This window comes from Mycetomoellerius zeteki, unplaced genomic scaffold (genome assembly GCF_001594055.1).
Source record: "Mycetomoellerius zeteki isolate Tzet28-1 unplaced genomic scaffold, Tzet1.0 scaffold102, whole genome shotgun sequence".
In the NCBI taxonomy this organism is placed as follows: Eukaryota; Metazoa; Arthropoda; class Insecta; order Hymenoptera; family Formicidae; genus Mycetomoellerius; species Mycetomoellerius zeteki.
This window is the reverse complement of record NW_017255933.1, coordinates 150,566-177,010: the sequence shown is the minus strand read 5'-3', so window position 1 is coordinate 177,010 and position 26,445 is coordinate 150,566. Positions and strand designations below refer to the sequence as shown.

Sequence of the window (26,445 nt, the reverse complement as noted above, 5' to 3'; positions counted from 1 at the left end):
GATTATTATTTTGACCGTAAAACGCTGGTCAGCAATCCCCTTTATAAAGCATTCCAACCTTGTTCCGGGAATCCCACAGGAATCCCAGCTGCCCTCCGTCATAGTGGACCCTCTCTCGACCTAGGTCGAGATCGACGGCCTCGGATGTATCTTCTTACCCTCTCATGCTTTTGCTGCCTTCCTATACGTTTGTTACTCGAAGATAATACGATCAAAACCCCCTGTGTATAAATTTATGCTCGGCACGTTCGCGCAAGTAAAATCATCTAGTAATGCGAGGCACCGTGCGCTTTCAGAATTATCATTATTACAGAAAACGAACTATCAAGTAAGAAAAAGATCCACTTCAAGATCATAGTAATTAGTGAAGCAATAACCAATATAGTGCATATTACTTGCATTTAACATAAAATTTTTATAATCGTTCATATTTTTTTAAAATTATGGTCTTTCCAGTAAAAACAAAATGGAACATTGATCACTTCCTAGAATATATCCACTTAGGTGATTGCGTCTGAATAGAGAAAGCGCAGAGGTATCTCCGATTACACTGCGTTTGAGGAGATATAGCCACTCGCTGGCCACTACACGGCCAATCGAGGGTCGTTTCTACCCCGAACTCCTGAATAGCCTTCGAACCGTAACCCTCGTGACCCCAACCCCATCGTTCCGGATGCAACAGGTGATATCCTTTCTCGATATCAGACCCATATGCCGTGCTGCAACATCTCCCCGATAGCTCTCACTAGAAAGATTAATCGTACGTTTTGCGTATTCAATGTTCTTTTTTATTTCTTTATTGTATTTAACGGCTGAAATTTATGAACTCGTAGAATGCGTGGGAACATATTTCTTTACCTATATTAATTACTGTATCAAAAGGTAATATTTCATTGAATATTAAGTAATAAACAAAATAGGATAATTTAACACATATATTATACACTCTAATTTTTTTTTGTAAGAAAAGAAAAATATTGTATAGATATTTTATTATCATTATTATACAGCGATATAACTGATATTATTTTTATTATAGATATTAATTACTTTTTTCAATATTTTATTCGATTATAACAATTTTTATGTGACATTATTATGCAATATAATTAATACAAACCATCTGATATTTTTTTATAAGATTTTATCTTAATCTTATGAAGTTTAATATTGTAACTTAAAATTTGGATGGCATCTTATGACATCTTGGCGCCACCACTAATATAGCATCTGGAAGTAAGGAATCAATGCTTTGGCAGTGATTTATGCCGGTAGAAGGGTCGAGGCGACCGAACCGTTTTTTGAAGTCTGTTTCCGATACCGAAGATCATTAATATTTTAATGCGTCTGTCATTTCAGTCAACGGCGAAGGAAGAGGAAAATGCGGGGTCGCTTCTAGTGAAATCGAGGTCTCAATAATTACGTCACTCGCAGGCGCGCCCTGCTTTTGATTCATAGCACAACAGAATTGCGAAACTACGGTGGGGTGAGCCTCTTCGGATAATCGGAATTCAATTAAACTATTAGCATCAGGCTTCTTCTACCCCTTGGAAGGAGAGAGTGGTGGCGGGAACCGCGTCAGGAGAGATTTAATACGATGGAAGATCGAACCACATCGGCAAACGCGACTGGAGAAAGGAAATTCGTCTTTCGAAGCGTCCCCATAATCAAATAATAAATGTCTAGACACATCGAAATGTTACGATTGTCCGTTACATTAAACTTTCTCTATCGTGTTACATTTTCAAATTCATGTTGCTATAGTATATCATAATGATAGTCTGCTCTTTTATTCGGATAATCTTTCAATAATTCAGTATGGAGAGACAATAATATTAATATTTCATTGCAAAAACAATTTTTCATTGCAACCCTCGTTGTAATCTATGACTGATTTAAAGATTAAACGGCAACCTTTCTCGATTTCTCCGATTCGTCAAATGATAATCGCGAATCCAAAAGTAGCTTCGAAATAGACAAAGCCAGAGAAGAGCCGCTTAAGCTGACATTCGGGAAGAGGGTACTTTTCCTCCACGTGCGCGTGTATGCGTTCGTGTTTATACGCGTTCTCGTAGGTTTTTGGGGGAGCGAAGTTTAGGACAACTGGAGCATCAATATACGAAGCACGGAATTCCAGCGTCGACGCAGAGAAAGAAAGAAAAGGCGAGGAATCGCCGAGGGTGTTTCCGCCAAGCACCATACATCATACGTAATGTCGGATCCGATTCTCATATTATATCCTTATACGTGGATAGATAGATTTATGTCGTCTGTGACGAGCTCAGAACGAACTCAGGCATTCAGCTCAGACTCGCGATGGCACAGGCGGAACGAAAACCGACAATACTACTCTTTTGCATTTTCGTTTCATTCAGACAAGTGAAACATCGCTGTCTTACCAATTCATGCGACAAGATGACCTTATTTGATTCTCGCAGACATAGGGTAAGAGCGAATAGCCACGTTCAAGTACTTTAATAATGTTGAATATTTATTTACAAATGTACAAGATTTGAACCCCAAAATTCTAATTTCATAAAATTCGAAGAATCTAGACTTTAATTATTTTCGGTAAAAAAAAAGGCAGCTTGTGATTATACAATAGGATTATAATGCAAAAGAATCAATTGATAAATTAAAATCTTAATTTATAATTTAGAAGGATGGGTTGTTAGAAGATTAGATTACGTAAATGAATACTTATAATTCAATATTCTTTTTATTTCTTGATTTTCTGATTGCAAAATAGCTGATATCAGTACGGAGAAATACATCAGTGGCAATCTTCCTTATACAAGAGTCTGGCGCGAAAAAGTAATGGCAACTGATTTGAATTTTACGGCGGCTCCGAAATATCGTGGGTGCCGAAACGTGGAACGCAATTTAAATTATAGTACCTATCCGTACATAATTTATGCCCTTGTTTTCTTGGCAACGCATATACCGTGTCTACTTTGGGTGAGAACGCGTTTCGCGGAAAATCGACGGCTGCATGGAAGGAGGGAATGACGCGCAATTTAAATTATCCTGAATAATTCTCGCAATATCCGATCTTTATGGCTCGGAAAATGCGACCGTCTTTCCGCAGCCTATAACGACACGATTTCCGCCGCCGGATAATGGCTTTCTTAATGTTCCTCCAATCTACCATTCGGCGAAATTTTACAAACGACTTTCGAATTTAGTAGCTCTCAGCTTTCGATCTATCGCCTCTATCTTTCCCACGAATAAGTCTAATCTTATTATTGCATATTAATCTTTCTTTAATGGTAAATTCGCGCATTTCACTCATCTCATTATAACTGGCATTACGGCGCACAAATTTAAATGAGATTATTTTTATCGACTCGTCATTTATATTAATATTTAATTTAGAATTTAATAGCGATTTCGGTTGGATGCACTAGTACAATTAAAGTTGTACATTGATCTAATCTGAATGTAAAAGTGAAATATCTCGAATAAAATACCACAATACATATTTTACCAAATAATACAATAAAGTATATTGAGGATTTCGTTGTTTAATCTATTTCTATATTTATACATTAAGCACACATCTTTATATCGATTTGTGTATGGCTTTAATGTATGTACACTGAGTATAATGGCTTTAATGTGCACTAATATGTCCAATTGAATTTGCTATAAGTTACACATTCAAATTTTAATTGGCGGAAATGTGCGACATTTTTCGTTACGCAACACTATCGTCGACTTGTGCAAAACTAATAAAAGCAAGCTCAAATGAAAAGGAAGAAAAGGGACCCGTCACAGGGAGCGGCTTGCGGTCGAAGGTATATATCTTTGATTAACGACCACGACACCGGCTATATATAAATACCATGGAGACCACGATACCGATCAAGCCCTCAGACGCACTCGGTAGCACCCCGCTAACAATAAGAAATATCGCGATGGGTAATTTATTACCTATGGCAAAAAGCGTCAGTCGGCACATCCGACGGGACGCAGGGCGTCGTCGACGCTGCTGCCGTCGCCATCGTGCCGAACGAATAGTTCGACCGGCCGCGACCGGTTACAAATGACTCCTATTTATTACGTATATGACGATCTTGCACTCGTCGCCGACTTGCTTCCGTTGCTAATCCCGCGTCCCGAGACCGAGAAAGATCGCATCGCTGATGAACAATTGCCGCGATTTTCATAATCGACCACTGTCATTCCGATACATCATTCTTGTGACGTTGCATTGCGGCTATTTACGTTCTTTTTTTATGATAGAATCGATTGGGAAGAATATATTGAAGGGAAATGCAAACTGATACTTGTCAGTTATCAGAGAATCCTCAGTGCTTTACTTTTATGTATTTTTCTTGAGATATAAAATTATACTTCTTTTTTTAATTTCTTCTCTCTTTGTGTTATTTTTTATTTCAGTTATTTAGTGTATTATGTATCTTTTTGAATATAAATTTAATAAATTATAAAATCGACATTGCTTGTCGAATGTGGGTAGGTGAACGTGAATACTTATAAGTATGTGAAGAAGGTACATAAGCAAATTGTGAATATGATAATGCGCCTTCGCAATCCGACGTTGTATTTCAACGACGCTTCTTCTCGACTGCTCGGTCATTTATTTCCCGAAGCTCTACTCCATTTCACGACAACCTGACGAATGAGAATATTCCCTATCTCCTATGATTGCTTGAAGTGAGCGATTTTCACGCCAAGACAAAATGCTGAGGCAATATACCGTTGCGAGAAGTACGAGAGATATTTAGGAATTTTTGTTCGACGCCTTTCCTCCAGTTTTATAATCTTCAATATTAAACATTTTTATAACTACGCTTAAAAACTTTATTAAAGTTGCTGGAAGGTTTTTCCTCTTATTTTTTCTTTAAACTTTGAAGAATTTGACGAGCTCAATCATTAGCCTAGAAATTATCTGTACTTTGAATTTTTTTTAAAGAAATATTAGCTCGCATTAATTAAGGAAAATGATAGTACCGTTAGTTTAAAAGAAGAAAAGTATAAGGAATTTGATGTACCCTGCACACCGCGATATTCAGACAAGGCGCTTTTCGCGGAAGCAACGCGCTAGTCGCGTATAGCTCGGAATTTCAGAGACAGACTGGAAGACCAGGAGGAAACCCTTACAGCCGTATATATGTGTATCGCCGAGAATTTATATTTTAAATCGACTCGCATTAGGAGCGCACGTTTAAACCGCGGTAAGGCCGCATTCCCTCGCGGCCGAGGACTGAGAGAAAGCACGTGTCGCATGGGCTTCCACACGTCGTATCAAACGCGCGTAATAACGTGACAAATGGCCACTTTACATGGCGACCACCATAGGGACATTCTTGCCGGAGCGGGCATTATGGTTTAACGTTTGACGTTGGTCTCTTTAACCCCCACGACGGTAGGCCCCCTTCATCTTCCATTGTCGTGCCTCCTTTAGGACCGAAGGGATGCAGAGGGTGCGACAACTCAGTTTAGTCATTCCGACATCTGCGAAGACAACAAATAAACATCAATGTATTCTGCCGGATCGTAAAATCTCATCAGGCTACTCGAGATCGTATACAGAGTATCATAGTGCTTTAGATCATACACACAGTGCAGGAACGAATATTTTAAATTGATTTATAAACCGATTTGAAGCTAACAGACATCCCTGCATCATTCGTTACAATTTGGAAAAAATAGTTTTGTCAAAATATCAAAAAATTTAGCTATACAGATCTGAAAATGATTTTATTGAACTATCAAAATAATTATACAGGATGTTAAAAAAAACTATTCATATATATATTATAGATATTATACACCTCACATTCTCAATTTTTATTCTTTAGTATAAAAATGCGAAACTTTTTCTACTTTTGTAAGGACTGTAGAACTGTATGAGAAGTGTTACTAGAATTGTCATTATTTCTTTCATATTAATAGAATATCGTGCTAACTTTACGGATCTCATTTTTGGGTATCCATGATGATGATGATAATGAAATTAGCACGATAATTTATTAACATAAAAGAAATAATAGTTCCAGAACATTTTTCATAGTTCTACAATTACTTATAAAAATAAAAATGTTCTGCATTTTTATACTAAAAAACCAAAATTAGTATGGTGTGTACTATCTATTCTACAATATGAATGCTAAATGATTTTTTTAACGCTTTGTACTTATCATGCTTGAATTTATTATATAATTATTTTGATGAAATTCAACGAAATTATTTTCAGATCTATTTACCTAAATTTTTTAATACTTTAGCAAAATTGTTCTTTCCATGTACAGACGTAATAAGTACCTATAGACTGCATTCTCATGAAACTATCGGTTTCTAAAAGTAAATATAACAGCTCGATTTGTATCACTTTTTTTCTCTAAAATATCGAGTTGAAGAAAGATAGAGTTAAAGAAAAAGGTTGATATTATATAATTCTTTCTAACGGAGCATAGCTCCAAAGATTAGGAAATGCGCAGTCTATGTTACGTTCGTAATTGCAACTTTTCTTCGTATATTGGCGTAATGTCATTTATATTAATCTCTAAAATTTTTATCTCGAATATTCGAGCACTACACTGCGATCCCAGATCGAATAGTGGCCATATAAGAGCAACCAACCCGAGTTTGGATTTACATATATCACGCTTTTAAAATAAATCTCGGTCAGATACGCGTGCGCGCGCGCGCGCGCTGGGAAAGTACTTCGGAAAGTTACCTGTTACACGTGGACTGGAAATTAAACCGGGATGCCCGTGTACAGGACGCGCACGTGTCCGCTCGTAAATGCACGCGCGCGGAACTCACGAGATATTTTACAATTACTGCGAAATCCATTAAGGCGAACCGAAATAGCGGCGTGCACGGGGCCCGCATATACATATACGCGTAAGAGCGCGCAGACGGAAATTCGCGAAACGACGAGAAGTTCTTGCGGAGTTATACGGTCTTCTCGTCGTCCTCTCGCGGTGAGCTAAGTCACGTCGTGGACTAGTTGGGAGAAACACGCCCCGTGGAACTTGGCGGATATTTATGCTCACTCGTTCGTTTATCTTGTTATTTGTTCGAATACTCCCTTTGGACGATAATTTCATAGGTTGCCATAGCAGCAAGAATATGTCGAGTTATCGCTGAATTAAGACTATAACTCAATTTATAACAAATGAAAAATCTATACAATTTTCGATTTTCTTCTCCGAAAGTAGAATAAATCGATGTATAGTCAAACATTGAAAAAGGTACTGTCACGGTACAATTATAAAATAAATCCAATATTTGATACAACATTGAATTAAAGATCAATATATTCATTTGTACAATAAAACAATGAAATAGAAATTCGAGTTTTACACAAAGATAATTGAACCTGTTAAATACTTCTGACTTCTCGACGTTTTCTTCTCTGTTGAACTTTTCTGACTCCTCGACTCAAGCGTTGGCGCGAATCGAGAATATCTGTGCATTTGTATATGAAAATGAAAGTCATAGTACTACATAGTACGAAGAACCGCCTCGTAAGATGCTGCGAGGGGGCCTAAGATATGACACTCGCGTTGTGGTTTTAACTCCCGGTTATATTCCCAGGTAGAAGATTGCTAGATTCGGCCGAGCTATATCTGCCTGTACGTACGTATATTCGCGTGGCGCACCTACAGGAGGGTGTATTACGCAGAAACACGGGGCTGAAACCGGCACCCTTCGAAATTACGTGGAGTCGCGACTCGGAAATTGAGATGTACCAAGAGATATTCTTGAGGGATGCGGCGATCACTTCATCGTATTTACACAGATTTAAACAAATCTGTTTCTAAAATATTTTTAGACAGATTTGAAACAACGATACATCGTAATTAAAAATACAGTGATGATAATCGGAATTTTTTCTCTTTTTCTTTACACACACTGAAAAAAAAGATTGGCTGCTGCAGCAAATTAGATGGTAAAATATGGCATAATATTTTTAATTGGCTGCATCAGTCAATTTTTGGTTGTGTTAGCCTATCCGCAATGTCAGTATAGGATTTCGATAGGCTAACACAACCAAAAATTGACTGATGCAGCCAATTAAAAATACTATGCCATATTTTACCATCTAATTTGCTGCAGCAGCCAATCTTTTTTTTCAGTGCAGTTTTCACGAAAAAATGTCTTGGCTTCTCACCGAGCCAGCGCCTTCTCGCTGAGAAATATACTAGTATTTCTCTTCCCTGTGCTGATAGAAACACAGTCACGGCGAGGATATTACGTATCACAACAATATGTGGGCTGGCGTGTAAAAACACGGTGTTTTTGACAAAGCTAGAGTGAGCAGCCAGGAATTGCGAGTCGAGTCCGGCGATGGCTCGGGAGGAGTCGCGCGAATAAAAGGGAAATGTATGGAAGGAAAGATCTAATTTGTTCCTGTCGGGTCCGCTTTCGGATGCATAGGTGGTGGTTCCTGAGGGAAGAGGGAGGAACGTGGTTTCGGGAGGAGGATGGGGCGGAATTAATATTCATAAGCGTCCAGAGAGGTCTCGAGGGCGGGGTCAACTTACATGTATCTTTCGCTACTGACCCGAGCCACTGGCGCGATAACGGTCGGGAATTAAAATACTGCCCGCAGGTTTTAACCCTTCTTCGTCGTTCAGGGATACGCGGCGTACGCGGACGTGGCCGATGTCCCCACAACCCTTGATGGTGGTGGTGATGGTAGAGACGAGCGGTGTTTCTACTCGGAGATCCTTAAAACTTCGGATATAACATCCGCGCAATCTTTTGCGGGATCTACTTGCTATTGTTCCGTGAAATGTAAATTTGGATTAACGGGCGCTATTTAGAAGGAGAAGGAGGAAAAGGGACCAACCGTGAACCTCGCAAATTCGTTCTGAGAATTCGTAACGCGTGAATGAGCACAACGAGTGTGTCTTTTTTGGATGCGCATACGTGCTCAAAATGCATCGTCTGCAAAACGCAATAATTTATCCGCGTTGATCTAAAGTAGTTTTGCTATTGTTAAATTTTAATCCATATATATGACATCCTAGAAAATTAATTTCCGAGATTCTAACTAGCAAATTCTGTAGGTATGTTTTTAAGAAGCGTTTTAAGAAGACTTTATCCAAAAAATGTTGATAGGACATTAATCGATCGAAATTATCTAAGGTTTTCGTTCAATCTGTTCCAGAAATGTTATGCAAATTATTCTTTTGACAATAATTTGTGGACAAGCAGGTTTCAATAAAATATATCTCTTATTTAACAAATGATCTTAAGTTCATGAGTGTTATTCCAGATCGGCAGATCTAACATATTAAAAGAATATTGAGTCGTGTTATTTGCGGAGTTCACTCATCGGATATCATTAGTCGAGGTGACTCATTGAGCACAAAGTGACACAGCAGCGCTAAGGACGTCTCGAAGACAGGGCTGGGGCTGGATGAGCCAGCGTTTCCTGTGGTACACAATTAGTCCTCGAGTATTAATCCTGCCCGCTGGCCGTTACCCGACAGGATATTATGCCGCTGGAGGCGGCGAACAATGCGGATTATACGGGGAAAACGCTTCGATAGCGTTTCTAATACGAAATCCACGTGGGCGAACGATGGTGGTGGTGACGGTGGTTCACTACCACCAGCATCTCCAGTCGGCGGCAAGCGAGTATGCCGTAAACGTTAGCCCACGAACCGACTTAACTTGGCTGGCAATAATAAAATGATATAGGAGGCGAAATATGCATTTAAATTATCGCCCCGCGATAATAATTTGCATACCGCTGCGCGGCGCCTCTCCGCCACTTCGATGGGCCCCCTGGTTCGCTTAGTTTAGCCCCGTTTAATTTAAATAATACTTCTCGGCGCGGGGGAAGCCGAGGCCGAGGCAAGATATACATAAAATCGCCATAACATTATAAATTATAACTGATACGGCTTATATCGCGAGAGCGAGAGCTCTCCTCTTTCTCATCCTCTCTCCCTCCATCCACTCCTTCCTCTCTTTTACTTTCACGTTTTCTATCGTCTCTTCTGACGTCATCGTGCGGAGATGCGTATTCGGACGATTACCTAAAGGGCTCCTTGCCGATTAAGGTGCACCAAATGAGGTCCCTCAATCCCTGAACCATTAATTTCGAATCGCGGGAGCGGAAAGAGACCAAAGTTAACCTCCGAAGCGAAGGGTTGACTTTCTCGCGGTGGATGATCGTAAAGCGGTTTTTACAGACAGTGAAATACGTTTTAATTCAAATGAACGGAAAGTTTTGTTATACTTACGTGTAAGTGTTTCAGCAACTCGCAAACGGCAGATCGAATAGGCTTTCTTAACATGAAAGATTCATAACAATAAAATGCTCACGTCCATCATTCCCATTAGCTTAATAACGAGCGAAAGAATTAATAATCCACCAGCGCGGATCGAAGAAACTCGAATTCTATGGTAATCAAATGATCATCGTAGTTGAGCGATATGAATTTCTCTCTTCCGTCCCGCTGGCGATTCCACGCTCGCAATTACTTCCACCAATTCTATTCGCACCCATACACGAGCAAAATGTGCCGCTGTGCCTCAAGACTTTACATTATTATTTTATTAAATCGTAATATAGAGAAACGACCAGGATGTTTGAACACTCGCGTGATGCGACGACAGTTATATACAGGGTGCTGCAGAAATCGTGGCTTTCTCTAAATCATAGATATAGAAAATCTCAAAAGAATATGATGAATTCTTATCTTCGGAACATCTGTAACTTTGGAGGGGTCTCATCTGTAAATTTTGATCGAAGATCATAATCTTAAACTCCAACTTCCTTTCTCAGTCTACTTTGACTGAATGATCGTCCGAATGCTTGAATAAGAATTCTGTCGATTAAATTCTTATTCTAGCATTAATTATAATTATCAAGGTGTATGAAATTACTTTCTTAATCAGTGAATAATCACTGATATCAGTTTCAAGTTACTGGATAATCAGTGAAATTTAATTGTAAAAGAAAGGAAGTTTAAGCATTATATAATTAAAATACCAATATTTGTACGTTAGTTTCTATTATGCCACATACATTTAACATGTTTCATTGATTTTTTTAGTTGAATTTCATGCTTACCCAGTGACGTACTCAGAACTGATATCAGTGATTATCCATTGATTCAGATTTAGAGAATAGTAATTGAAAAGAGATGCGGCGTTCAAATTAAATATCGTGAGAAAATTTTTACGACACCCCTTGTACGCAGTCCGGTGGGTTTTCTCATACATTGGACAGCCTTATGCTATCTGTACCGCGCGACGCTACCCATCGTCATGCCAGCCAAGCCACGTAATTCCGCAAAGTATGCAGATCTAAGAATTCAAATGGCCGCCCTATACCGCCCGTAAAATGGCGGACAATCGCGCTCGTAAACCACTATATTAAAATTCTATATCGTGTAGCCGTCACCTTCCGCCCCCCAACCACCGTTACCCCTTGTCCCATTCTCCGCGCTTTTCCCGTTCTGCACGAGGGTCCAGGCGGTAACCTCCCGCACTCACCTACCGATCCTTACATTGTACGGAGTTTGCGGGGCTATTCACCGGACATGGACGTTCGCGTTTATATGCGTGCCGCGGTCATGCATACGAACATTGGCGCCTCGTGGCCGAAGTATAAAATGAGCGAGCACATTTACTTGCGGAAATGAGCTAGAAAAGCAACGAACATGCGCGTCACGTGGTAAGATATAAAAAAACTGCAGTAAGATTCTTTTAGTCTTTTGAGATGATTAAATGAACTTGCAGTCTATTAATATAAAAATATAAATAATAAAAATTAACGAAGAGTTCGAGTTTTTAGACGCCGTCTATCATTTTCGCTTTTATATATACAGTTTTACAAAACTAATTGTCTTGCCAGTGCACCATTATATCAATAATTTCTTTAAACTGTTGTCCAGGTATTAAAAATTATAGTTTTACGCGTGGTGGAAGAAGACTGGTGAGACAATGCGCATAACAGCAATTCAGAGCAATTAGCTAGCCAATCAAATTTGGATCCTCAAGTTGTCTTCTTTCACCATGGTTTTACATACAGCATTAATGGTTAATATTTATATTTAGATTATTTGGACAACTGATTGTGAAATTAGTGTTGTCACGTTAGTTTAAAGAATAGTCTAAAGAAATAATCAATATAACAGCGCATTGTCCAGACAATTAGTAGTTGATTAGTTCATTTATGGATTAATTACATCTTACACGATTAAACGAATATCAAAGTGAATTCTAATGAAGTATGTTTATGCAATGTCACATAATTGAGAATTTTTAAACACGCTATTAACACTGAATTATTTAACGTGATTATTTGATGTTAGTATGCACAACGAAAATCGATATTTTTACAAACGCTCATCATAATCTGCGACCGGAATACTCGCTTGGTTGCATTCGCGACCATTTACCAGACATGTTTATGTCGCAGTCATGCATGCGGACATTGGCGCCTCGATTCTTGGATGTCCGGCTGGAGAGCATACGTCCAAGTATTGTACATGCATATAAAGTATGCATATCTTTACTTCAGAAAATACGGGTATATCAACCGCAAAGGCGCCGGTAGACGACCGCAGCGATGTCGAAAGGAATTTTACTTCGCCCGTAGTGCACGAGAAGGCACGAGATCGCGACTTTCTCCGCATAAGAATTGCATTCGACGAACGTACAAAAACACACACACAATCCATATAAAACAAATCCTATATATAAACACGCGAAAGAGAATTTAGTATTCTTTTAATTATCGTGGAAAGTAATCCACGAACTTTGCCTTATACGACTCTATTTATAAGATTCTTCCCTATCTTGATGACACAAGTGTTGTTCTCTCTTTGTTATTTATTGAATGCCAAGAAAGATAAAATAATATTTGTGTCGACTTATATCATTAAATAGAAAGTACTCATAATGTACGGTTTAAACAACCGAGTCGAGAAAGATTAATGGGAATGACAGGACAAAACCAGTCGATTGTATCGAGTCAGTCAACGAATGCGAAAGATAACAATTCAAAAAAGGGTGATCACGAAACGTACAAGCGTGCGTAATCGCAGGAAGAATGGACGTACCCTGTGATATCGGCGAATTCTTTCACGAGCAAGGGTGCCGGAGGTGCGCGAGGACGAGGAGAAAATGGAAGCAAGTAACCGTAATGGCAATTACCGTTCGCGCATATCGCTGATTCACGTGTGTCTCACGTGTGTACGCAACGAAGAGCGTACGCAATAAGTTAATCACGTTAGCGGCTCGCTTGATTAAACGAGCGATCAGCCTGATGGCTATCCGCCGTGGGTGCGGCGCGTTCGGACATTAATACAAAACTCGATTGTCATTCGTCGCCTGACCCCGCAGCCCCCTGATTACGTCGATTCATTAACCGTGCTGCTCTGCTGGCGGTAGCGGAGCGTTGTTCCGAGGGCCGCGGCTCCGAAAATCAACTGACCTTTATCAACGTCCCGTCGTAGGGCCGAAATTGTCCGCACGCGATAAAACGTGGTAAATGATGTTACACGATCGATACGTGGACTAAGTAGGAAGAAACGATGCGTTAATTATGCGACGATTTCACAACGCAATAGGAAAACTGAATTATACATCGTTATTGACGTTATTTGAGTCCAAATATCTTATCTTTATATCCTATACTTACTTTTTAGTTTAATCTGGAAATACATATTTAAAAAATGATTGTTTATATGTACACATATGTAATATATTGTTTTAACATTTAAGTAGGTAAGTTGGTTTAAAGATACGGAAGTTGATAAGTAAGATGCTCAGAATATTCTAAATTTAAATATTTTATAGTTATATTTTTTACTAATTTATTGTTACAGTTAATTTTACATTAATTATGTCCTTATGAGAGTATAGTATATATATATAGAAGAATATATATATATACTAACTTTAAGACTAAAACTTACTAAAACTTTAAGACATTTGGGCAATACCTACTTTCTATTTTTCAAAAGATTTTAAAGCAAAGTATACCAAGGTTGCTGTAGCCATCCATCCATCCACTTAAAAGTTGAGAGATGAATGCATACTTGTATCTTATCTGCATTTACTTTCCGAAACGTGGCTCACGAGACTCGATTAATAATCGTCGATTGATCCCGCTGAGGCTGAGACGACAAAGAAACAACGAGATGAGACGGGTTTCGACGTCGACGAATGACGCCTCCGCGCATTTAAAAGTTTTCTCCTCGTTAAAACGTATTCCTCGGGGTCCTCGTCGGCAGAGCCTAACGAGAGAGTGCCATGTTCCGCACTGTTGTTTCTTTCTTTCCCCTCCCTCCCTTTCGCCCTCTCTCCCTCTCTCTCTCTCTTTCACTGTTAGAAATTCACATTTATTAATGGCAGCTCGGCTCATCCTGCCGCTAAGTACCGGTAAGAGAGTACCCTCCCTGTTGCTTTTCCTCTTACCGAGAGCCTTCATTCACTTTAGGTAGCTGTCTGCCGTCCCGTTCAGGGGGCGGAGAAAGAAAAAAAAGACGTTACATTGTCGACGCCTTATTAATCCAGAGGCGAGGGTGAGAGAGTGAAGACTGCAAGCTTCGACGAGGTGTCGCGGGGTTGGGTCCTTTGAAGAAATTAAAAGAACAGAGGGTATAATGTGAACACATCTATTCCCTAGTCCCCGCCGTGTGCCTCTTTGCTGCCCGCTTCACCCTCCACCCCTTCGTCTTTCTCTTTCTGCATCTTCTTTTTCTTGCTTTTCTCGCTCTTCCTCTCCCCTGCAAGAGCGGGACCCATTAACATTGCCGTTGCGCGAACTCTCGCTAAGCACCAGTCAGATAGACATCTCGAGTCTTGTCACGGTTTCTTAAAATCCGACTTATATCCGAGCTAGTCTCCCTTCTTGAACTCATTCTCTAAACGTTTTCCCTCCCCTTTTCGAATCTCTTTCTTTTCGTCTTTTTAATACGTCATAAAATAAAACGAGGAATCATTCGTTGACGAGAAGTCAAGCAATAGAATTTTTATCCAGTCGATAATGGTAATTTTACTTGGTGACATACACAATAACGTCACGTATATCATGTAGTCACGCAAATTGATAAAAACGTAATAGATTGCCGTTGTTATCACTATCATGAAATATGTATTATTTTATAAAATACGCATTCAGTTTCCAACTTTGAAGATATATACCACTCGAGTGATACGCACCCCCTGCATTTGTATCAATTCACATTCGGTAATACGCACTGTCATAATATAAGGCATCTGCGTAAGGATGGCAAACGAGGACGTTAGCCGAATAATGCAAAGCAAACCCGAGCTGAGATATAGTCCGGCATTTGTTCATATTAAGGCGCTGTCAGAGCGCTCGCAATGTTCGCACGTCGGGGTCAACCCTCTCCCTCTATACGCGACATTTCGGCCGCGTGCCCGCGTATGTTTTGAAATTATATAGCGCGAGAACGCCCGACGTCGTTAGTCAACTCGCGCCGCATCTCGCTGTTAACTATGTGTATCTTGAGCACCCGTTACATCGCTATTTGTCAGGTCCGTTTCGCCGTACGCGCGCAATTTCGCGCGTTAAGTCGCGCGCACCCAGCGCGATATTTCGGCCGACTGTGACAACCCACGTCCGGGATTTGTCTTGGACCGATGTTTGTGCCAAGCAAACAACGACTAAACGTTACATGCAAAAGGAATACATCGTCAACGATCATGTTGCATCTTTCCAAGCATTAGCTGAAATATTCTGCGCACACACCGTCTTAAATAGATATAATATTTAATTTCGTATAACGTTTTACCAATAAAATATATTTGATCGAGAAATAATATGTAGGTATACATGAAAACCTCACGCGGAAATCGACAGTCATCAAAAAAGTGCAATCTGGAAGTGTTCTTAGTCCTAAAACATTCAATTCGATGAAAAGCGAAATTCAGACTCGTCGTCTGGCAAGCAGACTTTGATCATAAGTGACACGCGCGACTTTACGGTAAACCTTAGTTCTAAACTAATAAGGCAACACCACGGTTTCATGATCGAGGAAGACGAAGGGGAGGAAGGGAAAGCGGAGGTAGAGACGACGATGGAGGCAGAAGGGTCCAAGTTTCATGGAGCTACGAACCGGGTCACCGATTACGACGTTGATCGTCTACAGGAGACAACCAAATTGGATAAGTTGAAGGAGCTGAATCTTCTTCGTTGTCCGAATTCCTATTAAGCTCGCGAAGATTTCATCCAAATATATATTTTTCATTTCCATCTACTTATGCTAATTTATATAGCATTTGTACCGAATACTTTTTTCTATTATAATTCTATAGAAAGTATTCCAAACTTTTTGCATTTTGTAAGAAATTAACAATTTTATGTATCTTATGTACGTATCTTTGAACATATCTATATTGAATATTTTTATTGGACTTAAAATCAAAACGTTCGGTTTTCATTTTAGCTATTTGTCCATTTTAGCTTTTCAGTCCATTTTAGTATTTTCAATTTACATATTTACATATTCTTGATCTTTCTTTATTCACTAAAAATATAAGTCACGTCCAAGATCGATGTTACGAAAAAAAAAAAAGGAATTATCGCTGATAGAGCACCACATTCGTTTCCCAGTTCGGGTTTTCGCAGCCGAAAGAGAACGAAAAGCGCGCTAGGTGGTTGGCGTTGGGTGTAAATTTGCATTGAACGAAATGAGGCGCTATGGGGGCATTCCAGTCCGAAGTTAATAGCTTCCCAACGATTAACTGTATCCCTCCACCCACGTACCATCCATGTGCTACCCTCTTCACCCTTTCTCTGTCTCTCTTTCTCTCTGTCTCTTCGCCGTTCATCCCTTTCACAACCCTCGCCCTCTTTCTCTCTCGTTCTCCATACACACATCGTCGTTCTTGCTTCTCGTCGCACGCGCCACGTCCCAGCTACCTATATCGTCCCTTCTAATAATGTATGTCCCAAAGGTCGCGAAATAACTGACTTCGACGGACGACAAATATCACGGATGTCGTCAGTCGATCGAGTGAATCGTAAATCAGCCAGGGAAAAAACGCAATGAACACAACCGATATTCACGAGGAGCAACTCGTTCGTTTTTTTATTGCGGCGATTGTGACTTTTGCCTGTCTGGCGGGTCATCAATGGCACGTGGGGCTTGGAAAAGGCAACGCCACTGCGGCAGCCAATAGTTTCCAGGCGCGTGAAGGCGCCACGGGGGTTATAGGGCATAATTTAGTGGACAGTTTGATATACAAACAATCTTTAATGAAATTCTTGGTGTTCATTAATAACGCATTACAGCCTCGCGCGCCGGTGTGTCGGCATCGGTACCCGGGAATCCCGCGTTGCCTCTCCCTCTGCCTCTCGCTCTTCACTACCCCTTTTATACCCTTCCATTTTCCTGCTCATACTCCGATGCCGCCACTTCCGCGCGTACCATCGTCCAACACCCTTTATCGTCCCGGCTTTCAACTAACCCTTACCCCTCGCCGCCATCGGGGGATGTATACTAGACAAACTATCGCGCGAATATGTTTTCATACTGTCACAATGACAATTCAATTTTCTGTCGATCGTTTAAATTAATATAATTCCTTTGCTTATTTGAAAAGAAAGAGACAACTTAATTGAATTTGTATTATATTGACTATACTGTTTTGTTCTTGATGCTTCACTTGTTCTTCATCTTTTTTTAATTTTTAGAATTGAAAAAAGAAGAAGAGTACAGTTCAACCGAGAGTAAAGTTACATTGAAAGAAACGGGCATAAATGAAGCAATAATTTTTAATAAGTGTAAGTTTTAAAAGAAACAAAATTTTATCAGAATATACCTTCGCATTACCTTTTAAAATGTTATTAAAATATTTTTTGTTTTGAAAATTCACAACATATCTCGTAAATTTATTTTTTCACTTCGTCTGCATGTTTTCGCGACGCTACGTCGAACGCGAGACACGATATCCGATATATCGAGACGAAGAAGTCTCCCCCATCGGAGAAACCCGGGGAATAACCAGCCTCTGGGTAGGAAAAAAAGTAATTGCCCCTTGATACACGCCGATACCCCACCTGCGGGGATGCCGCCTCGTAATGATGTTCGCGTTGGCGAACTTAGTTCGAAATTAAATATCAGGGCAAGGAGGTGGAACGGCGGGGGTTGCGGAAAAGAACGTCGAAGAGGTATCAGGAGGTTGCAAAGGGGGAAAAGAGCGGGCGACGTTGTGCACCTGCCTTTTTCCCGGGATGGCATGATAAAAATCAAACTGGAAAACAAACGAGGAGTGGGATCGTATTATAAAGTTTTTAATCGATAGACGATGCGCGTCTCGGGAGACGGGAGAAGCAATGGGACGGGTAGGTATCTCGCGAGTAGATAGGTAGACAGACCGGAGGGGGTGGAAAAAAGGAATAGGATGAAGAGGCTCCAAAGAGAAAACGGCGCGATGGAGCGAAGAATCCTGCGGCGTGCTTACTGGCTCGTGTAATAATGAATTTATACCTCGCGCAAGAGCGCTTTCGGGATCGGCGACATACCACTTTTCTTTCTCGCTTCGCCTGCTCCTTCTTAAAATTTTAATTAATGAAAACGTCCCAGCTGATGAAATCTTTGCTTGAAGGTTTTTTATCTTACGGATACGTATCCGCGTTACTGTTACAGAAACGAGATGATGCAATTCTAGCTGAGACGTGTATCTATCTCACGTTTGTATCTTTATTAAAAGTGACTTCTTCATCCTGTAACGCATCATGTTTTTGTAGACAAATAAATAAAATTGGGAATCAGAGAATCTTATTTTCAGTTCTTTATATTAATAAAATTATAGCTAGTAATGTTATTAGAACAAAATAATATTCATGAGTTTTATTTTTTATAGACACTACGACCAACGGATCCGCCCATATTTGAAGTCACAAACGTACTGATAAACGAGACAGCAACGCAATTAGCACTATGGGGCAAACTGGGCATTACTATCATGGAATTGCCAAAGCGATGGGGTAAGGACGCCGTTTACGAAGGCGGCAAAAAAGAGATCCTTTGCACGTAAGTACATATTAAAAATGGCTTTCTTCTCTCTTATTTGAATACACATTAATTTTGGAAATCTCTACACTGCCTCTGTAGAAAAATTGCACTTATATATTATGCACGTAATAAAGAAAAGTCTAGGTACTTATTTAAAAATCTTTGCTTGAATTGGAAATTGTATAAATTCACAAAAAATATTATTAGACATAAAGAACTGCCTTAACCTAATATGGCATTTTTTACATATTATGTGTTTAAAAATCTCAATAAAAAGATATCTTACGGACAATCATGTCGCAACAAGACAGTTATGTGAGTGAAAAGCAACGATTTATTCCTAATCAATATATTTTGAAATCTGTTGACTGTAAAGCATACAATTGTTAAAATGTATACTAGTACTTGTTAATGGTTTCTCCTAAGTGTAGGAATGTGACAAAATAATTAAATTAGAGGCAAAGGGGGCGACCAATGTCGACTACCAGTATCTACCCCTGCCGAATCACACAGTCCAGAAAGAAACGCGTATCAAGAAAGTCCGAATCGTAAAAACGGAGATAAGGTTAGCGGCGGATAATAAATCGCGCTATCTGCCTTTTCTCCCCACGCCATCGCTACGTCTCCTGTAGGCGTCCTAATATCCTGTAATTAAGAGGGTGTTACGGTGACGCCCGGGGAACCCCTTCGGCCTCCCTCTTATGGAATTAAGGTGGCTTTACTCGGTTAGTTTTCAAAAGTTCCGGGGGGCCGGGAAGCACCGCTGAATACTAACCGCCTCATCAACGACACATGCCACCCGAGACTACTGTCTCGCGTAACATTACCCGGTAGTGTGTGCCACCGTCGCCGCCCCCGGTCCCGTTTGAGTTCCGACCCCCGGCCATAATCTTTCGGGCGATTAGAACGTCGCGCAATTACGGGCGCCGTTGGAGATTACGTTCTCTCACGCATCGCTGGATGTGCAATCGATCGTAGTCAATCAATATATCCGGACATCGTTTGCGTATCCAACTAATATCCATTCTGTAATATTATGCTGACAACTTATCTTTTCAATGATAAAATCATCCCGAATAATATTTTGAAAATTTAAAATAGTTAAAAGATGTATTTCTAAAGAATAACATTAAATTATCTAATTGAAATAATGTTGTCATAATATATGTTTATAAATAAACTTTTTAAAGTAATACGAAACTCACAAAATATCTCAGTTCCGAGGATAAAGATAGGTATCGCGTGAATCTAAAAACTCGCCTCTGAATTAAGCGGTAATTAATAGCGAAATACGATGACTCTTAATCTGCCGGCGGTATAAACGCGAAAGGGGTAACCGGCTCGTTTTAAGTCGTCCCACGCATTATAATTTCATAATAAGCTGAATTCAGAATAAATGCAGGTACCTTCCCCGACTTCCTGCTAATTCGTAATTCTGAACTTTTTCCGGAAGCGAACGAACCGCTTATTTCTCGAGAGGGAAAGGAAGAGCGAGGGTAACGCAAAAGAGGAAGAGGGATCGGAGAGAAAGAGGAAAGCAAGGCAGAGGGGAACAACCGACCACTGCTAAACAAACCGGCCAGATTAAGAGCGGCAGTTTGCGCTAAAGTTTTTTCGTCGTTTCACTTAGGCGATTTTGCCTGGCCTGCTGGGTTCGAGCGAATTTATTAAGAACGCACGTAGAGTGCATTATGCGCGCACACCGCGCGAAAGATCGCGCGGAGCAGTTTCTGAGTGAGTCGCGGCCATTAGAACGAATCTCGGGGATTTAATGTCTGCCACCTTCCAGCCGGCTTAAATAAGGCTAAATGAAGTTTATGCGTTATTGCTGGAGAAACTTCCGGTCGACCCAGCGGCATGGCCTAGCCAATGGCCTGAAGCTCCGAGTGTTATCATCTCACGATTTCAAACAGATAAACGATATACAATTAGTCTGATTCAAAAGAATTATCTTTCATGGTAGAGAAGCTCAAAGATCATTAACCGTAGGGAGATTGTATCAACTTTAATAATTATTCGTATTTTGTTGAGAAAAATTTAGAAAATTTCAGCGTGACATTGTAATGACACACTTTGAAAAAAATACTTAATTTTAATAAATATTTCTTTGAATGTTTCTAAATAATAAATATTTATTAAATGTAAATATATATTTATTTGATACAAAAACCATTAATTTGATTTAACTATCATTTTTTATTGAGCAAATATTTTAATATATTTACTGTAAGTTTATGTTTATTTGGTATTATTCAGAGAAATATATATTAAGATTTAATGAATTATTTTTCAAAATACTTTTAATTTTATTTTGTACTATTTGTATATGTATTCAGAAGTGTACTTGGTTCTAATGAGTTAAAAAACATCATTACATGAAGTAGATCAGTGTCCTATAATTATAGCAAGTAGAACCTGTCGGCGAATATACGAGATATTTGTCCAGCCATTTCTGAGTCGCAGAGATGGTTTGAGCCGTTCTCGTTTCAGAATTGGAATAATTGAAGAGATTAAAGATGCAAAAGGTAACTTTCGATAGGACGCTCGACGTCCTCGTCGTCCTCGTCCTGAAACCGAATAACAGGTCCCGCAGCTTGGCGAGCCACGGTGGAGCGGAGAGGACGGGCTTTGGATTAAGCAAATGGCGGCAATAATAGTGATTATTCGGATTATGATATCAGAGCGCGAAGTGGGTTCGCCTGGACTTACTGGCAGCCACTAACTGCCGCGCCGCCAAATCCTGACTTCAAGACACCGGATTAAAACTATTACCACTTCGTGACACCCCTTCGGTCTCACTCCGTTTCATTCCGAGTTCCTTTTTACCCACTCCGACAAACTCGCGCGTTTCTCTCACCTTTTGGAGACTTTTTCACCCTCTTCAGATGTTTTCAGCATCCCTGAGGATCAAGAATCTGGCAGTTTCGCCAGTTTCGTGGTAGTTGAGGAAAGATTTATGCTAATATAATTTTCTCAAAATATTTACACTAATATGTTTTTGTTTTATCAGATTTAAAACTTCTTTGATTTGTGATGCACATAAAATCTATTCGCGCAATTCTATCAATAAAATTATAGGAAAATTATTTCCACTTGTGTGTTATTCAATCAGTTGATTTTCCGATATGTACATATACTATTTTTTATTTAGCAAAGGAATCTAAATTTAAAAATTAGACATAGATTTATGTCTTTGTCTACTGACATCTAACGGTTTTAAGTACTCGATTTAAAGTACTCCAATAGCGAAGACTTATCCTTTTATTATTTAAATTTCTAGCACAAAAATAAAACCTTTTAATCTGTTATCTTTCTATACCTAATACGTAATCGATATAATTTTATATTGTAAGTAAAATACTCATTCTATCGCGAGATATCGTTGTTAAAAATCGTACTACTTTACGAGTGCGTTAGACGTTCTCATAAAGCAATAAATAATAACAGTTTAACCACGATATAACGGTTCGTTCTCCATCCCGAGGTAGCGGCGACACTCCCCGCGGATAATCGCTATAGGAAGTAAGTACAATTCTTACCGCATAATGTGGTCACGGTGTGGGTGAGAAGCGCTACACCGTCGCGAGTCCCGGTATTAATTCGACAACGAATTGCGAAAGCGGCGCCATTCCACGCGGCACCGTAAGATCGTCGCCTCTTGGTTGGCTCGCGCGGCTAATTATTGTTTTAAGGATTACCGTTATGTGTTTATTATGCGGCCTGCCCTACTCTGCCCTCCCCCTTGTCGCCCCTCACCTGCCTTAATATTCGGTAGATTTCAGCTTCTCCGGAAATGCGGTAGGAGAAACCTACGCCGTTTCTTCCCTCCCACTCGCGGCCTTCCCTCCATCCTCCGCCACGAAAAGTCAGCCTACATTTATGAATAATTCTCACCTCTTATAACCACCCCCTTATCTCCCCTACCGACCTTTACCCAATCCACTCGCCAGCACCGCGAACGTCTCGCCGAACTACTACCCTCGGAGTGTTCGCCTCGTAAACCCCTAATGCCGGCTCTTCATCTGCAAGCTCCCAGATTCTGAGCTCCGCGAAATAGGCGAATCGCCGTAATGCTTGCAGTAAAAAGTAGATAATGGACATGTGTAATTATACTACAAGCTCTCTCTTTCTTTTTCTTCGACTAATGAGCTTATTAAAAAGCTCTCATAGCAGATAAGATTACCGTCTTGTAGAAAAATGTGCGGCATTCTTATCACGGATGTATGCGATTTAGAACGATAATCATCAGAAATTTTCCTGCTGTTGAGTTTCAACGAAATTATAGTATATTTTGTTATTGATTAATTAATAAGATAATAAAATAATCAAGTAATTACTCTTATCGCTTCTCATTTGTCAAAACGTGAAGGTTTCAGGAAAGAAATTATCTTGCACCGTAGGATGGAACATCGACCGGAGTTTATAGTCGAGATTTATTGCCTCGATCATCTTTACGACACGTCGGCATTTAACAAGCGATAAAATCGCAGATCCCCGCGATATCGCTCCGCGTACGTGCGCGATGAATTGAATTTATATATTTTTTTTTGATCGAACAAAAAATGCAGAATAACATTGCGTTCGGAGTGGAAGAAATATTTGTCTGGACGTGATGCGCATGTAATGTTTATGGCGAAAGAGCATGAACGTGTACACGCCAGCGTCGGTATTTTATATCTTCCACACATGACCACGCATTCCTCAAAATTTATATAAAAAACCATCGTATCGCGAGTCACTGTTTGCACGATGTAACTGCCAGATTGCGATTTTAAAAATATTCAATTTTATGTTGTACTTCGAACCGCCGACAACCATACTTATCTAAAAATTAAACAGGATTTTTTATTCACACATTAAAACCGTAGGATAATTTAAAGAAAATCGTATGATAAATATTTAAATAATAAGTAGATCTGTGAGTATTTAGGCCTAAATAGATTATGTCAGTAGATAGAAGGTAAGTAATCAGACATAAATTTAAGTAGAGAAACTACTCATTGTGCCAGACTAAGCTAAGTGAAAAACACTTCGATAGTCAAAGTGTCAAATGTGTTACAAGATCTAAAAAAAATTAAAACTTATACACATACGAAGTACTCCAAAAATCAGTATTTAATAAAATTTAAGTATATCAAGGCAGGGAAAATCGCTTACGATGTTATTTTTAGTCAAATTGTCCGAATTGATCCACATTAAATTCAGACAGAATAGCCAGCTGATTTAAGCTGTTATAATCGTCATAACCGAAAGAATCCACGTTATTTATTAAACGCGCGTATTCTGATGTTCGTTTGTAGCTTCGGGCTGAAAGACAAACAATAAAGAAGACAGATTTACGAGGTGCCATAAAGCTCGCGGGCTAATCTGTCACGCGTGCAAGCTCATTTATTTCGAACGTGGAAATTCCGCGGGCGCATTGCAGAAACGGTCAATCGGCACACAGGAGAGAGGGAGTTCCTCGAGCATATGTTGAACGTGCTACGGAATATTTCACCCACGGGTTGAATCTCACCCCTTCCTCCTGTTCCTCCCCTCTCACGCAACGCGCGTGAGGATCGCTCTCCTATCTGACCCGGACCGTTGGACCGCTGGAGGGAGAAGGGGCCATGCGCGTTTATTTAAAAAATGATTTAACCTAATGGTTTTACATATGTAATCCCGATATAAACCCGAGGCTAATCTCGGGCGACCACACGCGGTGCTATGCACACCACATACGCATACACGTAGAGAAAAAGAGAGAGCGAGAGAGAGAGAAAGCGAGAACGAGAACGAGAACGAGAGAGCCGTGTCTCCAAACGACATCTATGTCCTCCATGCATCCCCACTTCGAATCTATCTTTGCTTTTTTTTTTTACTTTTTTCGATGAGCAAGCACTAACGAAAATCACCGGCTTGCTGGTAACAGCACGGTTGTCCTCGACGATGAGCGAGGGATCGCAAGAAGAGGAGGGGGTTGTTTGCGGAGGCCGAGCATAGGGTCGCGCTGTATTCGCACCGGGGATGAGTTAGATGGTCCCCGATGATATCCGCGCCTTTTGAAAAATGTTGGCACACCGAGGAAAAAGCGTATAAGCCGTTTTACGGTTTACGTGTGTCGCGCTTTATCAGGCCGCCGCGGCCTGAAACTTTATTGTCGGCCGAACGATATTTCTCGTCGAATCAGCGTTAACGAAAGAGTTGAATTATGATGAGAGGTCGCGCGGAATTAAAAAGCTCGCAGCGTCACGCTTATATATAATCGGACGGTATTTGTTCGCGATAGGAATAAAAATATTCGTTTATCTGCTGGGTCGTCTTTACATACTTCACCGCAAAAATATCCTCTCATAGAACATCAACATGTTTTTATCAGAGAATTAATAATTAGATACACAGATCCTCAACACTAATCTTGGTTTTAATTTTTGAATAATTGAAGATATAACACTTGGGATAAGCACAGCAATCTCAAATTGATATCTCGATGAAATTACAATTCTTGGAAGTATTCTACATCGATAATTAGAATAATTTATCTTTTTTAAAGAAACAAAAATAAAATTTAAGTTATACATAGGAATTTTCTTATATCCGTACACAATTTTATTCTGACGAAATGTAGAACATCTTATACACGCAGGTATTCGATCTCAATTAGTTTAATTATCGCAATTCCAATAACCCGCACACTTGGCTTGGGCATTTGTTTGTCAGTATTCTTACCTTCGTCTAATCAAAGAATTCCGAACGTCGCACCGCAGCAGAGAATTTAAATACGCGAGACATGTTTCAGCCGCAATCATCGTCGTCGTCGTCGTCGTTGGCTTCGTCGTCGTCGTCATCGTCGTCGCCGCGTAACTAAATAAAAGCCGACGGTGAAAGAGAGAGAGAAAGAGACATCTGTCGGTTCTTTTAATTACAGCGGTACGTGTGCTAGCCACGGTCCGGGGATGCCTGGGCACTCCTGTTTTCGCACTCCACACTCCGTATCCTTTGTTTGCCGTTTCCCGTCGTGGGCCCCGTCGTTCACCTGCGCTCGCTTCGTCCGTTTCCAGCGATGCGTTTCATATCCAGAGACACGCGCTCGCGTGAAACAAAGTCGATATCACGATCTGATTCCTCCTCAGCCTTAAAAAAGTAAAGCACTGCCGAGAGAGAGAGAGAGAGAGAGAGAGAGAGAGAGAGAGAGAGAGAGAGAACTTATTAATCCATTACACTGTGAAGTTTTATTTTTAATTAATATGAAATGGAGAAGTCCAAGATTATTAAAGATTAGAAGTCTAATTATTAAGAGAGAAATAATTAACAGAGTCAAACATTCTCGTCAAGTCATGATGGATTGACCCTTTTCTCTAATTTTTAAGAAATTAGATATATTACATCTGTATTTCTCTATTTCTAAATATATTGATTAATCAAACATGCAGGTCCTAATTGTTTATAGTTATTGATTTTTTTCTAAATTCTG

The 26,445-nt window shown here is 39.9% G+C and overlaps 1 protein-coding gene across 2 annotated transcripts in view; it reads left to right on the top strand.

Annotated features, from left to right (window-relative positions):
* mbo (nuclear pore complex protein Nup88) overlaps nt 1–26,445 on the top strand; it is a 69,283-nt gene that overhangs the window by 32,483 nt on the left and 10,355 nt on the right. For both annotated transcript variants that reach the window (XM_018444652.1, XM_018444658.1), the window contains exon 2: nt 18,841–19,010. In XM_018444652.1, the coding sequence (XP_018300154.1) occupies nt 18,841–19,010 (170 nt within the window). The remainder of the gene's footprint in view (nt 1–18,840; nt 19,011–26,445) is intronic.